General features: G+C 40.4%; 2 protein-coding genes across 7 annotated transcripts in view; one reads left to right on the top strand and one right to left on the bottom strand.

Annotated features, from left to right (window-relative positions):
• TXNRD1 (thioredoxin reductase 1) overlaps window positions 1-18,444 on the top strand; it is a 131,415-nt gene that overhangs the window by 77,664 nt on the left and 35,307 nt on the right. For 5 of the 6 annotated variants that reach the window (XM_032646552.1, XM_032646556.1, XM_032646557.1 and 2 more), the window contains 3 exons: window positions 3,625-3,747; window positions 5,210-5,282; window positions 6,845-6,964. In XM_032646552.1, the coding sequence (XP_032502443.1) occupies window positions 3,625-3,747; window positions 5,210-5,282; window positions 6,845-6,964 (316 nt within the window). Of the gene's footprint in view, window positions 1-2,133; window positions 2,274-3,624; window positions 3,748-5,209; window positions 5,283-6,844; window positions 6,965-18,444 lie in introns of all 6 variants that reach the window. The other variant, XM_032646555.1, reaches the window with a different exon arrangement.
• Window positions 12,636-14,958, bottom strand: LOC116760955 (kelch-like protein 15). The gene is given in 4 exon segments (XM_032646551.1): window positions 12,636-13,412; window positions 13,415-14,050; window positions 14,053-14,286; window positions 14,289-14,958. Coding segments are annotated over 4 exon segments (1,770 nt in total). The 5' UTR covers window positions 14,956-14,958; the 3' UTR covers window positions 12,636-13,179.

Below are 18,444 nucleotides of genomic sequence, written 5' to 3'. Positions count from 1 at the left end.
GGGCATCAGAGGAGGATCCAGCCTGCGGGGCACAGTCAAGTAAAGGCTTCCAGCTAAATCTTGAAGGACAGGAAGGCGCGGAACAGTCTTCACTAAGTGCTCTGAGAACCTGTGTTAATACAGTTGCAAGAAACAGGAGAATGTTGTTTGGGAACCTTAGGGAAACAATGGAAGAAACGGGCCTTACGTTGGTGTCTTAGGATGTTGGTAAAAGAGCCTAAAGGAATGCTTTAGAAAGGGTGACATGTTTATGTACATTGAATAAAAATAATAAAACATCATGCAGTTGATACACTGGATCAGAATTTGATGGGAAGAGGGCATTTCAGGTGAGAGGCGATGCAGGTAAGTGCAGGGGACAACATCCGTAAAACATGCCAGAGCTTTTTGACTTAGCCCCTTGGGCAGGCAGGTTCCCTTTTGTAGGAAAGGGAGAATTAGTGACTGAAGGGATTTTTCCTACCAACCACGGTGCCAATATGCTTTATCTCAGGCTCAGCAGTTGGGGGTGGGGGTGTTGATTTTACAAAAGGAAAAAACGGACTCCCAAGGATTAGGTGATGAGCCCAAGTCACCTAGCCTTGAGAGTGATAGAGCGAGTATTTTCACCTCGGTCACTTCCACACCAGAGCTCATGTGTAATAGTTAAAAAAACAAAAAACCTGTGCCCAAAGGATAGGAGTCATGTTTGGGGGAAAAATAAAGATGACTTACTCAGATTTTAAAGAAATCTGAATTGCTTTCAGCATTGTGCTTTTCTGGGGGAGTCTGGAGCACTGTTTTTGCTAGGGGTGGGGTGGAGGAAAGGCATTGAGAGGCAGATGGAAGAATATACAATCTGTAAACCTCACAAACAGCTGCTGGGGGGAGGGGGGTGTACGTTTACACTGCTGTCCTTGGTTCTCAAAATGTGGTCTTCATTCTGCCCACCCCCTTCAGGAAGTCCTTGAGGTCAGAATTATCTTAATACTAAGGTGCTGTTTGCCTTTTTCACTCATTCTCTTGCAAGTCTACCATGGAGTTTTCCAGAGGCTACATGGCAGGCAGAGTGGTGCAACAGACTGAACACAGAAAAGATAGTCATCACAGAGAATTACAGAGATATAAAATAATGCCACTCTTCTCACTAATTAAAAATGTTTTAATCAGTTGTTTATGTTTAACAATGATGTTTGATATTTAAAATTTAAAGATATTTTAATAACTTAAAGTATTTTAATATTTAAGATATTACATTTTTTTTCTTAGTTTCCAGTATACTAAGCGCCACATTAACCAAAGCTCTAAATAATTTAAGGTTCTGAAGGGATCCTGAGACTAAGAGTTTGAGAACTCCCGTTCTTTATCAGCTTCTCTGGTCAGTAGTTACCAATATTTCTAGCAGTCGTAATTGGAGAACGCGGGGCATTTTTCTCTTGTGTCTCCTTACCCCATCTGTGTGCGCCTTCCTTATTACACTGTGGAGGAGAGAGCTGTCTTATATTGTCTATCTTACTTTTATCTCAGATGGGCAACCACTTCCTTGCAGTTGAATGACAGCAACTTCAGTTTTAAGTTGGATTAAAATTTTAAAACATCATGTTTAGTTCTGGGGTCAGCTGAATGCCTCAGTTGCCTGTCTTGCTGATTTTACTTTACAGAACTAAAAATGTTCAGGCTCACTGAGAGCTTTCTTGGTAAAATCTGTGTGCCCGGTTGATATAATTTGATTTAAACTTGAACCATAAGAACCCAGGTCTGATACAAATTTTCAGTACAGAACAGATTTTTATAAACATTGGTAGAGGGAGTATGTAGCTTTCCAGCATGACGGTGCATTTTCCTTCTTTTGTTTCAGTAGATGTGTTGGGGGAGGCGGTTATAAGAACGGGTGGTTTTTATTTAGGCAGCCAGTGATTGTGTTTTGGCACCATCTGTGTTAAGTACACGCAGATAAAATGAGGCTGAGATTAAAAATGGTTATTTTTCCAGAAGAACATCTAGCTGCATCTTTTTGTTAATTTTTTTCAAACAGCAGGTCAGCCCTTCCGCTCTGAGATCAGCTAGAGAGAGGAACGCTTGTGACCTGAGGCTTATATAAAAGCTCCGTTGATCTGAAGGGCTGTCATTACCAAATTGTTTTTCTTCCCACAGTGCCTTGCATTGGAGGAGCCTCAGCCATAATGCCAACCAGCCTCTCATGTTAGACCTTTTGTACAGACGGTCAGGGTGATGCAGGCTTGCCCCCGCTGTTGCTGGTTTCCAGGTGCTCTCCCTTCAATCCCTGAGCCATGGTGTGTACCTGCCACGCTGCCCAGGGGCAGCCACGGTGCCGCGTTTCCTCCACCTTTCCATACTGCACCCCCTTCTACATCCCAAGCATCCAATTCTACTGATCCTAAGCTCTGCCTTTTGTCCCCCACATCTGATGGTAGGCAGGAGAAAAATGTGCAGTCTGGGCTGGTAAATTTGGGGGCTTTTTTGATTACCAATGTTAAAACTTGACTTAAAAAAAAAAGAAAAACATTTTTGTGTGCTTGTTAACAACTTTTCCAATCATTCTCTCATGTTAGCAGATTTTTTTTTTTTTTTGCCGTACGCGGGCCTCTCACTGTTGTGGCCTTTCCCGTTGCGGAGCACAGGCTCCGGACACGCAGGCTCAGCGGCCATGGCTCACGGGCTCAGCTGTTCCACGGCATGTGGGATCTTCCCAGACCGGGGGACGAACCCGCGTCCCCTGCATCGGCAGGCAGACTCTCAATCACTGCGCCACCAGGGAAGCCCCAGATTTTTAAAATAAGAAATAATTTTAAATATTCACCGAAACAGTGTTCCATGCTAATATGAAATGTAACTAATGTGTTTTAAAACTAGTGGAATCAAAGGATGTTTTAAAATTAAAAGTCTAACGTTTATATTATAAATGCCAAGTATATGGAAACTACTAAATATAGGAGGCTTCATACATAAGCAGATTAAAGAAATGAGCTTTAAGGGTCACTTGTTTATTTATTTAACCTTTTTTCCCCATTTATTTAAAATGTCTTATGAAAGCAGGGACTTTTAACATTTTGTTCAGGTCAGTGTCAATTAGTGATTTTGTTCTGAATTTCTAGATTTTATGCTTTACCTAAACAATGTAGAAAAAGTTTTAAATATTTGGCTAACCTGTTTCAGTTGCTATTTACCAGGTCCCTATCTTAATCTATGACCTTAGCCTACTCATTATTCTACCTTTGACTAGAAAGTGAAAATGATTGCCAAATTGTATTGGGTCTATTAAAAACATATAGTACCGATGTTTTTAAAACCTAATTTAAAGCCTACTTTAAAAATTCTAGGAAAAAAGAGCCGATCAAACTTAATTTAGGTCTAAGTTGCTTTGTTGGACCATCAGGGCCTTAGTTTTGTGTACTATGAGGACACTTCAGAGTAGCTATCTGTAATGTGGAGATGCATTAGGACAGTCCTAACAGAAAGCAGGTTACTGATGACCACTTGAAGGAAGGTTGAACATTTCCATTGCATGCTATGATGTAAATCAATATTTTTCCTTTGCTTTTCTTTGAGGAAAGGTTTTTCACAAAACTTTTCAGACATTGCTGCTTTTAAGTTATTTTTACTTCCATTGTTTTTCTTCTTTAGGCTTATCAGGAGGGCAGACTTCAAAATCTACTGAAAATGAACGGCCCCGGGGATCTCCCCGAGTCCTATGACTATGACCTCATCATCGTTGGAGGGGGCTCAGGAGGACTGGCGGCCGCTAAGGCAAGGCTTCTTGTGTGTTCTGGGATATGGGTAGAATAGTCACATCCCCGACAACATTCTCCAGGTCCCCTGTGGAATTTGAGCTACTCTTGTGATGTTTTATACGTTAACTTGGGCAGGGAACGTTAAGGACGTTTTTCCAGGTTCAGCTGTATATTCTTTGTATAAAAGTACTGGGGCCAGTATTCTGGGACACATTTTCATTCATTTTAAGTTTGGTTGATTTTTTTTTTTTTTTAAGATAATAAGGGGTTTGTATGCAAATGGCTTGAAAAGAAATAAATATATTTTTATTCTTTATAAATACGATAATTATTAGTTGTTTTCACTTTGATGATTTCCCTAATCACAGAGCCTCCTCCCCAATAGAAAGATGGAGAGCAGTTGGATTTCTTAAGCTTAATTACTAAAAGTTTTTGCCTCCCCTGTGTACGAAATGAGGTAAGAGTGTATCCACTAACTCTGTGGCCTGGAGGTGATGGAGTACAGGACGTATAAATACAGGAGATTAGGAGTACGGCTCCTGGCCCTGAATTGAGATACATTTTCCATGTGTGAGGGGCCCTTGTGCCTGTCGTTGTTCCCTATCACCTTGTTTTAAAAGATGAGGTAGTTGTCCTCCTCTAAGGTGTAGCTTGTGGTGAATCAGTAAAGGTAGATTCAAATGAAGCTGTTCAAATTGGGAGCAGGCCAATGTCTGGCATCAAGCATTGCTTTGCTGTAAATGATTCAGGAGTAATCTCAGATTTTTTTTATTCTAGCAGTGGTGGCTTTGAAGGACACGTAGACTCAGTCCTTTCAAATAAGCTTTGGAGGTCTAGTTGCAAATACACAAAGCTTATTCTCTGAGAAAGATAAAGGATACTCTGCAAAATCAACTTGTGATGGTCGTCACTCCCCTAAAATAGATTCAGAAACCTTAGAGAGATCATCAACTTCTCCATTGGCTCTTCACGTGAACATTTTAGGAAATCTGACAATTTCAGAAGAAAAACTTTTCCAGTATTCTGTTCAGAAACTGAAGTAGATAAAACTTTGAAGTACTTATAAAAATATTGTCTTACTGGATACAGGTTGAATCAAGGATTGTAGACTATCAGTATATCTGTTTTACTGCCTGTTTACCACTTGCTTAGAAATGGCCACATATTTTTCAGATTATTGCTTACTTTATTATCGTTTGGCTGGAATCACATAAGAGGATTCTAGGGATTCCAGCTGACTCTGACAGTTCTGCAACTGTTATCTGCATATTCTTTAAAGCTACCCTTATTGACTAAGTATTGCTTAACTTTTACCTTGGAGTTGCACTAATCGTTTTGGTATATGAAATTCTCAGGTATTAATGATTGGTTATGTTTTAGGCATTATAGCTTAGTAAAAATAACATGGGTTTTCAACAGCCCATTTCCAGTCCATCATGTTAACCACTCCAACTCATTTTAATAATTTTATTTTCCAGGAGGCAGCCAAATATGACAAGAAGGTGATGGTCCTGGATTTTGTCACTCCAACCCCTCTTGGAACTAGATGGGGTAGGCTTTTAAAATACCTTAGAAGTGACTTTGTAGGAGCAGGTTTTTCCCTGGCACTGGTTTAAATGGCCCCTAAAGTCCAATTTTAAAATTAAAAATTAAATAAGAAAAAAACCCCAAACATGTACTTCTTTCACTTGTGCTAAGTTAAAATGGACTCCAGTTAAATGTTGAAATAGGTAAGTCTTACCAAGATGACTCAGCTGCTTCAAATTAGAAGGAGGCAAGAAGAAGCGGGAAGTCTGGATAAGACAGTGTCACAATTTCTAATTCGTTCATCAGATATTTGTGAAGGTGTCACTTCTGTGTCGGGCACTGTTCTGGTGCTGGGTGGGTGTAGTCCCTCTGGCCTGCGGAGCTCACATTCCATAATGACACTCGGCTAAGCATTCTCCTGAGAGGGCTTCGATTTCCTTCGCTGTGGAGTCCACTGCCATCTTGCAGTCTTACTCATGCCATTTTGGTTACCTCCCCACCTGCCTAACGGAGACAAGTTAACACCATGTTCTTTAAACTCAGGGACACTAAATCTTTTTTTTTTTGGGTGGGGGGTGGTGTCATGAATCCTTTGGGGAGAATCAGCGAAGGCTATAGACCGCCTCTGTAGAGATGCTCGTATACACCAAACTTTCTGTGTGCTCCCAGGCCCACTGCAGTCCAGCCACACCCAGCTCAACAACCCCTTTATCAGTTCTACTCATAGGGCTGGTGGCAAGTGTAAGATTGTACGCAAAGTAAGGCTTCAGTTTTTGACATTTTTATCAGCAGTCAATTAACTTTGAATCTTTGAAGTATGTGGAAGTTGTGGAAATCTGCTCATTTTCATTTTAGGGTAATGTTGCTGTGTTTGGTCTATAAGGCTCTCTGAACTTAGAAATGTCACGAGACTTAGGAATAAACTCATATAAAAAGTATTGGCTACATTAAGCAAATAAATTATGATGTTTAATACAATAGCACTGGTGCTTGGGGCAGGCCACCCCAAAATACACACAGTGGCATATTGATTCTTTTGAATTAAAGTTACTTAAGAAATGGCCAGTGCAAGAGGGACACTCTGGCTCTCCTTTTTGTCTCTGAAAGCAGGAAATAAGTCATGCGAAAGGTGCACTTCCTGCATCTGGAGGTAGAGAGGCAGCCTTATCACAAAAGATACGGAATTTGGGGCTGAGGAGCCTATTGTACACAAACCTGTCACCTCTTTAATTCGTCCCAAGCCTAAACTCTGTTTAGGTTCTTAAATAATTGGGCACCCAAAACCTAAGTTTCTTTGTCCTGTCAGTTTCTCACAAATATATTGTTTCTTTGTCTAAAAAGTATAAAAACTGCCTGCTTTGGCTACTTCTTAGGTCCCATTTCTATGAAACCTTCATGTGCACAAATTAAAATTTCTTTCTTTTTCTCCTGGGGATCTGTTATGTCAAATTTATTATTAGTCCAACCACAAGAACTCAAGAGGGATAGAAGGGAAATCTCCTCTGTGATGTTAGTAATAATCGTTGCCTTTTTTCTTTGGAGGATTGTAATACGGGCTATAAACTGATTTCTCAATGTTGTTGCAGGTCTCGGAGGAACATGTGTGAATGTGGGTTGCATACCTAAAAAACTGATGCACCAAGCAGCTTTGTTAGGACAAGCCCTCCGAGACTCTCGAAACTACGGGTGGAACGTCGAGGAGATAGGTATGTGGGGGAAGCTGCTCTTCCGTTTGTGCTTCTGAGGGGTTCAAGCTGGGATCTTGCAATGCGCCATCCATCTACAAGTAACCCGGAAGTCGTTTCTGTTGTTTTGTTTTTGTTTTTGTTTTTGCGGTACGTGGACCTCTCACTGTTGTGGCCTCTCCCGTTGCGGAGCACAGGCTCCGGAAGCGCAGGCTCAGCGGCCATAGCTCACGGGCTCAGCTGCTCCATGGCATGTGGGATCTTCCCGGACCGGGGCACGAACCCGTGTCCCCTGCATCGGCAGGCGGACTCTCAACCACTGCGGCACCAGGGAAGCCCTGTTGTTTGCTTTTTTAATGGATAAAATCACTGGGGTTATCCTGTGTCGTGTTAGCTCTGTAGCTATTATTATGTACGGTAAGAACAGATACTGCACTTGGAGTACCTTTTTATAATAGAAAACCAGAATTCTTTCAAATAAATTCTCATAATTGTATAGAGTTTCCTAAGGAAGTGCAAACTACATTTGCTTTCCTTTGAAGCTATTACATTTTTCTCTCACCAGAAAAGTCTGTTTCATGAGCTGGTATTTGGGGGGATTGTTTGTTGAGAAGGGGGTTTTGTTGGATTAAAAATATTTAGACTCCCATAGAAACCCTAGAAAAGTTGAACAGGAATCTGTTGACTTTAGAAGGTATAGATGACATTATCTGTAGAAGAATAAAATGAGGTCTGGCACAGCTTCCTGGCTAATTAATTACGTAGGTCACTATGTCCTTGAAGAGTGAGACTCCAACCCTTATCTGATTTTCGTTCTGAGGGACATTGGAGGGAAAATCTTCTAGCCAGCAGCTAGGGTAAATTGTTTTGTGGCTTTTTCTGAGTTTTAATTAAGAGTTATTAGATACCCATGTGTAAAAGGTATAAACACATGCTTTGAAAATTTTTGCTCTTCCTCTAACCTAGTCATGCTTCCTTTGTTGATGCTTTTAACTTGAAGTTTTCTTATGCTGGGGTCATATCTCTTTCCTCAGACCCTTAGAAGGCTGCTTTCTGTCAGTGACCTTTGGAGGCCTGAGACTGGTACTGAGAGTTTTGTTATTTGGTTCTAAGTTGCCATGCTCCATGTCCTTTTCCCTTGCCCAACAGAAAGGCAGTTGAGCAGACTCTTGACCTATGGAACGTGAATTTAACACTTCATCTGCTGATGGTCCACCTCTGTTTTTCACCTCTACCCTCCCCCCCACCTCCCAAGTTATTTACTCCCGTGTCTGAATGCCCAACTGAGTCTGCTGTTAATCCACTCTTTGCCTTCCTGGGAGCCTACTATCAATGTACTACCCAGTTAACAACAGAATCTCTCTTCAGTTAATGTATTAGATTTTTTAGTAGACTTTTTAGAAATCCTACTAGTGAAGTTATATTACTATCGAGTGCTCGTTCTTTGTACTTGAGTCTGTGCTGGGGAAATACACAAATATTTATAAAGATAAATAACACAAATCTGTAGGTACACAGGTTTTGTTATCATTGATGTACCAACTAAGTACCCTGGGAGCCCAGAGGTGGGATCGGTAAATGATTTAAGAGGTGACTGGAGATGACTTTTTAGATGTTGTGTCCTTGACAGCCAGCAGAGGAGGGGAAGGTCAGTTCATTTAGACAGTGAAGGAACGAGGTACATATTTGAAGAATAGTAAATACCCTGGCATCTCTAGAGCAGGTAGCATGTGGGGAACATAAACGAGGACATTTGCTGTGGGCTGAACACCCTGGGTGGTTTGGAACAAGGGTAGGAGGAGGAATGTGGACCAGCTTAGGGAGCTGCACAGTTGTGCTGAGGGCAAGTTGGAACAGATGTTTTGTGATTGTTGGGATAGTAGCGAGAAGAAAATGGGGAGAGGAGATAAAGACCATAGCTGTAGCAGAAAGGAAGCTGCCATCTTTCCCCACTACCCACCTCAGCCTCCTGCCAGCCTTATGGATTCATCGAGGTCCTGCAGGACAGGAGTCGTGATTAAAGTCAGATCATCTCATTTTCCTCTTTATTCTCCATTCCATCTTTTTTCTTTTTTAAGATTAAAAATATTTTAATTTAAACTTTTCTTCATAAACACTTTTAACATTTTTTTTCAATTTAAAAATAGAATGGATAGCATAAACATGTTTTGAATAGATTATATTCACGGCTTGGGAAAAATTACCTGACAAAAATGTAAAGACTTCCAAAACAGGTATAAAAGGCAAACCTTAAATTATTCTAAGATTTTTAAATCGGCCCTAGGATTATTTGGCTACTGGCCCAAATTATACCTAAAGGTCAAAATATTTTTTCTATAGACAAAATATGCCCAAGGGGTATAGGGCATATACAAGTTAGATAGAAAATAACCTCTGATCACCTCACTGGAACATTCCTTCAGAAAGCAAACACCTAATCCTTACTGATATACTGATTAATAAGGTTTTTAATGTAGTTGTTCCCAAAGATGTAAAAAGAAAATCTAAGAACATTAAGGAGGAACAAACAAAGCTGACAGCATTCTCTCAATGTTACTCGTGTAATATTGAAGTTATACTGGTATACTGAAAGGAAACGACTTCCATGAGTTTACCTATTCCAGTCTATGTCTATTGAATATTTGACTTTATAAACTCTTGATAAACTAATTTTTCAGAACTTTCATTTTTAAGATAAATCTCTTTTTAGAAGATATTTATCCCCAAACCAACTCTAATCTGATAGAACGTATGATCCCTAAAAATGTTCAGAGTACAAAAAAAAATTAAAAAATGTATAATAGGCAAACAGGAAAAATGGCACGAGCAGTTTTACTGCTATATAGCCCTCATTTATATCTAATTTACACTATTATCTATGTTGTTTTACTTCAGTCTAAAATTTTAAATTATGTATTCTCAAAAGAGCTAGTCTTTTCTGAGAGATAGCTTATAAACTGAAATAACAATTTATATTATAAACTGAAATGTCATGACCTACAACCACATATACATATATAAAAATAGTCCCACTGAACGTTTGACATGTTTAGATAATGCAGCTCAAATAATTTGTTACAAAATATTTTAAAGCTTAGTTTCATGTAATTAAGACAAAACCATTTTTACCACTTCTCCCCACACAAATGTGTGTCCTTTACTATGACTCGAGCAGGCTTCCCAGAATGAGGTGTCCAAAGGTGCTGCTTTAGAAAAGATAAGTGAAGGGCTCGGTCAATATTTCACAAATTATAGTAACACTCACACAGAGTACTGAGGACACAGAGAAAGCTGTCTGAAGAAAAGCTAATAATTCTATTAATTAAGCTTTACTTTTTAAAAACCAGTAGTATTTCTTCCTATACAAAACCTTCAACGTGAGAATCTTGAATTTTATGAAAAGGTTGTAGTGCAAGGATTTTCTTTAAGCAGATTAAAATAAAAACTTAGAAGGTCAAAGACATGGAAGAGAACAAACGTTTCTAATTAAGATGCAATTAAAAAAATCAGCTATTTTTGTAAAGTCTGGCATTTAAAATGTAAAGTGAAAATTAACACAAAGATCACAGCAATTACACTGTATAGTTTTAAATCTTACTAAATTAAAAAAAAACTATTTTGAGCACATATAATGTATATAAACAAAAATGGTTCCAAATGAAGCACACAAAAAATAAACTTGAAAAAAATTCTATGAAAAAATTTTCCATAGTTTAGTATAACAAAAATAAATCTCTTTCAGCAATTAAACCATAATTTAAAAAGGGAATGTAAGTTAATCATGGATTTAAAATAAGCTAAATTAGCACTACATATAAACAGAAGAGTTTTCTCATACATTCAGAACCCAAGCAATAACAACTATTCTTAAAGCTCAAAACTGATTACAGCTGACATCAGGTCAGACATGATGTATGTGTGAAGCTAAACCCAGAGTTAGTTCAAGTTAAAAGATTTCACAAATTTTCCAAAACATGAACTTTGATCTTGGCCTTGTGTTTTTACAATGAAGACCAAGAATATTCAGTTGTTTGCCCAGATCTTACTTTAACTAGGACTACGAAATCATATCTAAGCAATTAAAGAGAACCACCACTGGAGTGTAAAAGCCTGATGGGGTTCCCTGTCTCGGTCTTTTCCAGCAAAAGACAACAATGAGGAAAATAATGAAGACGTTACTGTTATTTTCTTTAAAGCAAGACGGCACACATATAAAACACTAAGCCAACTAATATATTAGAAAAAAAGAATTAAACGGCTAATCTAACTCCTAGTTTTCAAAAGTAAAATGACTAAAAATGATTTTCAAGATGTAGAAAAAGACTTTTACCCATATTACCATGGGAAACAGGATACTGAATTTCGTTTTTAGAAACTGAAAGTAAATGATAGGACCACTTAATAAAAATTTAAGTCTCATATACAAGAGAATATTAAGTTGATTTCTAAAGCCAATCCCAATGTTTCGTTTTTTAAAAAACTACTTATGTACCTGACTGTTTCTAGCCTCCAATTGTAGAGTTTTAAAATCAGGTTTTTTTCATAGTTGTCTATTTTAATTGCAAAAATGAAACAAGTCTTCACATTTCCATGATTTCACTCTTCCATTTTATATTCAGTGGCGGCAGCAGCAAAAAAAAAAAGTAAAACTAGAAAATTTACACAACAGCCATATAGAAAGCATTGCAATATTGCACCAGTATCCTAAGATCTGGCAAGTTTTGCCAGTGTAGATCTAGTCTGTATCATACATAGAGTCTCCGCAGAAGAAAATGGCATCAGTTTGAATGATCCACTCCCTGGTTATTCTTGCTTAATTTTGACAACTATATGCTTTTTCTTCGAGTTTAAAGAGTTGAAAGGTGCGGCTAATTCTAAAACACTTATTATAAATGCTTTTAAACAGTTATTCTTGATCCATTCTGAACTTTGAGGTTACTATCTTTCATGCTAGTAGCTTTCAGTAAATAAAACAAAAGCTGAGGGCTTACATCCCCAGTGCCACTAAATATTTTGTACTAAATAAACAAGTAGATATGACCAGTTAAGATTATAATTCTATTCCTTACCTCTAAGTCAAAACTGAGCTCAAATTTTCCACAAGTTGCTACTTTCCATTCAATAACAGATGCAGCAGCCTTATTGAATGTAAAGAATGGGAGTTGCACTTACTTTTAAGGGGCCTTTATTTAGGACTCTGGTATTACCTAAATTCTCTTTACAAGTGCTTGCACGCTGCAGGGCCAGGGCTTGTCATATACCACTCCGATTCTCACTAAAAACAGGGTAACATTAAACAGACTGCAAAGAAAAACATTTTCAAAAAGAAGACATACATCGATAAGCAACACTAACATTTACTTTTGAAAATAAAACATAAAATGTTAGTTTTCATAAAACCATACATGTTTCAGGAATATAAGGAGTTAGAGTATTACTGAATCAGTATGGACTGAAGATAGGCTACTCTGATACCAAATGAGGACTCCAGTTATTTTAACTTCCTAAAAATGTTAATACATGAAAAGACGTTACATCTAGAATACAAGAAGTATGGCAAACCGTGTGTGCAAGTGCACTAGCTTAAAAATATAGAATCCTAACCACGCATAAAAGGGGGTGTGCCTTATATATTCATAAGATGTAAGCAAGTATGGCTGTGCTTTCACTGACACAATGCAGATAAGAGAAGGCAGCTTAGAAATAGTGTTCTGAATATAAAAAAGTTAAATTTGTAGAAAATTTATATTTTTGCATTTTCAGCAAAAAGCCATGCAAAAAGGTCAAGAGTTTTAAACTTTAAAAATACAATCAAAAAGTCTAACAGACTGCAATACACCGAAATAAATGTTCAAAAAGATTTCAGATAGAGATAGGAACTGAAATTACATCCAGTAGCACTTATCAGGTCTTCTCTTAGAAGATGCATGACTCCTACACTGACATTTGAAAGAAATGTTTAAAGCATAACATCAACTTCCCAGATAAGTGAATCGTTCTATTAAACTGCTTCTGGAAGTAGTTTCAAGAGCTAGTGCTTAGAATTGACTTATTGCATGAGTTTGAGGCCACTAAAAAGAAAAAAAAGGATGTGAGAACAGAATGAAAACATTTTCATGTATTAGACCAATGGCTTTGATAGTAAAACTAGTGAGGTTCTTCTTTATGTTTTTTAATTAACTACTTTGTCTCAAACAAATTTTTTGTCTGGCTTTATTGAAGGGCGAAAGATGCCATTAGTTGCAACGTCTGACCTCGTCCAGTATATATTCTGGAAAATGCAGGTTGCATACTTGTAAACCATCCAGCTTGCAGGGCATCCGCGGGTACTCATCTTCCTTCCATTTGTTTTCATCCGGATCAAAAGTGAGACTAGAATCGCTGTAATGACCATTGTAGCAAAGGCCTCCAAGAGCCATTATCTGTTTGTCCAGCACAGTCACACCATGGCCACTTCTACCAATTGGCTGGACGCCAAGATGGTCCACTGATCAGTCTCTGGGTTGTACACTTCTGTGGAAGGGCATCCCTGAGACTCAAAAGAGGCCCTCAAGATCACACAGACACCACCGAAGACATAAAGCTTGCCGTTGTAAGAAATCATCTTGTGAAAACATCTAGCGTAATTCATTTTGCTCTTATTCTCCCAGCAGTTGGTAACTACTTGAGTTCTCCTGGTCTGCTGTTCTATGGTCCCTTCTTTACTGGGGTGAAACACGCACACTTGTTTGGAGGTGGAAGATGAGGTGATTCCACCAGTGATAAACAGCTTGTTATTGAGCACTGTCCCCTCATGTCCATACTTGTTAACTGGATAAGGATCCACAAATTCCCATTTATCATTGGTGATATCATATCTCTCTGTTGAATAGAAAGTCTCATCTCTGGTTCTGCCTGCTACAGCGTAAATAAACTTTCCAATAACACCAACTGCAAATTCTGAACGTGGTACAGACATGTCTGCCATCCGGAGCCAAGAGTTTTGTCTTGGGTCATACCTGAACACTTTGGAAGAAGCATGGAATTCGCCATCTGGGCCCAGTTCTTCCCCACCCAACAAGAACACGAAGTTATTCACGATAGCAAGGTAGTCCGGATGCAGAGGTACTGTGGGCCCTCCAGTTCCCACCAGACTCTTGGTTTCTTTAAGAGAAGTATTTTACTGTTAATCATTCTATGTCCAATCATGCCTTGGAATACTGTAGTTTGGGGTTTGGCAGAGCGGATGCGGCTTGATTTCATGTCCAACAGAGGCTGCTGGTGAACGTTCTGAAAGTAATTCAAGGCTTGGTCAACTTCATGGCGCAGCTGTCGGGAGAATCTATAAAATTCTGATGTCTTAACCTGATGTTCTGAATTATGGTATCGATATGTCTCCAGCGTCTTGCATCATGCCGCAGCCAAGACTGCACAGCCTCGTACAGCTCTATCTCTGGGAACCTGCTCAGATGATCATTATCCAAGTAAGACATGAGCTTCTCAAAGCTCAGATAAGACAGGAAGTCAGGCCTGGACATGAGTGGTACGAAGTTGTCTAGCAGAAAGGCGTCCAACTTCTCCCTGACTCCCTCGATGTTTACACTGAAATCATCTAAGAGTCTCATAATTTCTGCACAGTTTTCTAAGCAGATTTTTGCTAATAGAAAAGAGCAGCACAACTTCACCACTTCTGTAAGTTGAACATACATGGCAGCCTGAAGAATCTCATGAACAGTACTCATACTCAGTTCTGTAGTTCCATAGTACATAAACTGAAGGACGTGGCTGAAACCGGTAGCAGTTAGGCCTTTTAAATGAATTTTGTCCTGATCTCGCTCCCTCATATCTGCGGTAAACATAATTCTGAAGTAATCACTCTGGGTGGCCAAGAGTGCTCTATGGGCCTGGAACTGATGATCTTCAATAACCAGAGTGACATCAAGAAGCAGTCCCTCCTCATACAGTGCTCTGAACCCAGCAGAGACACTGGTGTCATGGATGGAGGAACAGAATCCTTCCACGTCCCCTGCCATGAATCACCTAACACAGCAAAGTATGCACAAGATGAAATTAATATCATAATTTTTATCAGCACTCCATTAATCCAAAAGCTATATACTTTCATTTTGGAAAGGTAGAACATAAAAGCACTGTAAATGAACATGTGAAACAAAACCAACTTGTTCACAGTCCATACCCTGGAATCTCGGGGGTCCGTCCAGCCTCTGGTGGACTGCAGTCTGCATCAGGAAGAAGCGGGCCGGACAGTGGGCGGTCGGGCGCTGGGACGGCACTCAGCTGGCTCCTCGAACGTCTACAAGGGGCCGCTCCGGGGCCGGGCCGGGGCGCTCCGGCAGGGGGCGAGTCTGCACGCCTACGGCCCCCACGAAACCAGTCCTGGGAAAGAAGACAGCACTGAGACGTGATTCGAGACAGTCGGGATCTGCGCGAGGCGGAGCGGCATCGGGGCCGGGCCCAGCCTTGCCAACGCCAGGGGCCTCGCAGCACCCGGTGGGGGTCGGTGGTAGGGCCGACTCGGGGCCTCGGGCGGAGAGAGGGACTAGGGGGTCGCGGGCAGCAGCAGAGGTGCAGGCACTGGCGACGTCAACGACGGCGTCTCTGGGCTTCTCTTTCCATTCCATCTTATTCCAGTACATATGTAAGCCTGCTGTCCCTGGAGGGAGATCCCGTTGTTCCACTTGGCAGACGAGGAGACTGAAGCTCTAGGGGGTGGGATAGTGCGCCCATGTCATAGCTGAGAAATTGGCAGCACTAAGGTTTAGACTGAAGCCTTACTGACTTCACAGCAGATGGAGTGTACACAAGTGGTGTTCTTTAAGCCCTCGTGGCTTCAGTGGCAGTTCCTTTGTAGGACCAGAGTTTTAGGAGCTGTTGTAGGGGCAGGTACTTTCAGAGCTTTTGACATACCTCTCCTCACCATGGTCCCCCCAAAAGGGGCAAGTTCTATATGTGGTCTGTAGGCCATACTCCTCTGGGTCTTTGGGAGGAAAACCTAAGAACCACTCATTTTATTTTCTAACCACTCTCATAAGATCTGTGATTCCTCTCAGCCCCATCATTCCACACATGCTCTTTTTACCAGTATTCTCAGTGAGACTTCTTTCTCCAGAGCACCTAGGGTTAAGATCCTTCCTTTGCCCCATTAAAGTGTAGATTGTTAGCGTAGACAGACTTGGGCACTAGTGCTGACTCTGCTATGTACTACCTGTGTGATGAGGATTAAATTCAACAGTGTGATTAAAATACCTGCCACTCAGTGAATGTTAGTTTCTGTCCCTTCCTCCTGGACTTGCTTCTTGTAACTCTTCCCTATTCAGAGCGTCAGTAAATTGGAGCAGACTCCGCCAAGCACTTTTCTTGGCTCTTTGTTTAATGGGTTGTAGGAAACATTTGTGGATCTTACAGGAAGTTGTATATTTGAACAGTTTATTTCCCTCTTAAAGAGAAGGACATGTAACAAGAATACTAATCTGAAAAAGTCTAGTATTTATTGGGAAAAATAAGGTTGTTCCAAGCAAATTTTGATTTGTGCTGTAATAATTTCCATATAGTGTCTTCTTCATAGTGAATGCCACTGGCCCTTAAATCTCAATCAGTAACAGTTCTGGAGAGCTATAACTCAGAGTCATGAAAATGTTATTCATTCATATAAGGTCTAGTACTCAAATTGGTATGTAGAAGTAGTGGATGTTAGCTTTAAAACTGTCAACTCATGAAAAATGAAGGAGGTGGAACAGAATACTTAGTTTGGTTAGAAATGTAGGAACGTACATATAATGGGTCTTTAGAATCTTTAAGAGATAAGTATAGGCGTGTGCCGAATTAATTTTATTAACAGGGTCAACAAAGTATAATTCTAATAAATTCAGTAATCAGGTGGGTGGTAAAATATAACTTGATGAATTGACAGACCTTCTTTCCAGCAAAAGAATATATAGGTAGCTGTCACGTAACAATAATAACTCCTTTACTTATGTTGAACTTATTTCTGAATTATATGATGAGGAACTAATAAGTGTACAAAGGCGAGGCAGTAAAGAAGCCACTACCAGCACAGTCCAGATCTGCACATTAAAACCAGCAGAAGCTCCTGAATTCCGTGGGGTTTTAAAACTTGAACCAAATCAAAGTTATGTTATTTTTCTATCCCTACAGAAATTATTTATTCAACTAATTTAACAGTTTTAGCTCTTTGGTGTTTGTTTCTTCCCCCTTTCCAGATTTTAAGGTAGAAATATATAACTTTGTATTTGTATACCCCCCACCCCTTGTACGCCTTTGTCAGCAGCAGCAATCCCAGAGTCTTTGACGCGAGCTGTTTGAAGAGCTGTGCCTACTGTTTAAATCCCCTCTCTTCCTAAATGGAAGCCTGGTGGTTCGCTTACTGTCATCTTCAGCTTTTCTCATTAAGCCTCAGGAGCAGGCTGTGGCCTGGCTGTGGGAACCAGAGCTGGGCGTCACGGGAGTGGCCTGCTGTGCCTGCCGGGGCCAACACCAAGGGAGAGGGAGCCCACCAACTGGGGGAGCAGTCATTGCCTCCCTCCTTTTGTGCTAAAATGCTTGTGGTGAAGAATACAGTGGATTTAGACAAACATCACTTCGTCATTAGATCTTCGAGGAAGAAGGAAACTTGGAGGTGTATTTTTCAAATGAGAAACCCCTAGAGGCTGCTGGTCCGTGTTCCCAAGAGATGAAGCATGAAGGCTTATTTTGCATTTTTCAGAAAGAAACACATCTAATCTCATGTCCTGGACCAAAGAACAGCACTCCCGTTTTCTTGGAAGACTGTCCTCTCTGACACTGCAAATAGTTCTGAGCGTGGTGAAGGAGGAAGGGCCCTTTGGACCTGGACCAGGCAGCACAGCTGAATCTGCCTGGTGATGGGGTTGGGGTGGGGGGGTGACATATCCAGGACTCAGCCTGTGATCTGCTCTTTTCCTAAAAGCTTCAAGCTGAGCCTGTGCCGAGAAGAGAATTATGTGAGCTCAGTCATGTAAACTGGATGAATCGGAACTTTCTGAAAGATTTATTGGCTTCATATTTTTTCAGATTTATCTGTTTGAGTTCTCTTGTGCTCAGGAATTAAGTGTGCCTTTAAAAAATTAAGCGTTTGTGAAGTTTTAGGATCCCATTGTCATTACAGAGAAAGCAAGGTCATTGGTTTGCAGTTGGGGGCTTGCAGATGCATGTACGTATTCTCCTACCACACACCTGAGGGTTCACATACAGTGTGTCTGTGCTGCCATGAGTTTATGTGTGGCCCTGGGCAGGTCACCCATCCTTTATTTCCCTGTGTATATAGTGGAAGGAATTTGTGCCCCTTCAGGGACTTTGAGGTGCAAGTGAGCAGGTGAGGCGAAGATGTAAGGATGCTAGTAGTTTGATTAGTATTGTCGGACCCAGGGGTGTACAGTAGGAGGGGGGCGGATCAGGGGCATCCGAGAGTTGGCTTTAAGACCCAGTTGCTGAGGTGGGCGTAAGGGCACACCCAGGTGAAATAC

This window comes from Phocoena sinus, chromosome 10 (assembly GCF_008692025.1).
Source record: "Phocoena sinus isolate mPhoSin1 chromosome 10, mPhoSin1.pri, whole genome shotgun sequence".
Taxonomy (NCBI): Eukaryota; Metazoa; Chordata; class Mammalia; order Artiodactyla; family Phocoenidae; genus Phocoena; species Phocoena sinus.
Note: the sequence above shows the minus strand (reverse complement) of the source record. Positions and strands in the feature narration are given on the sequence as shown.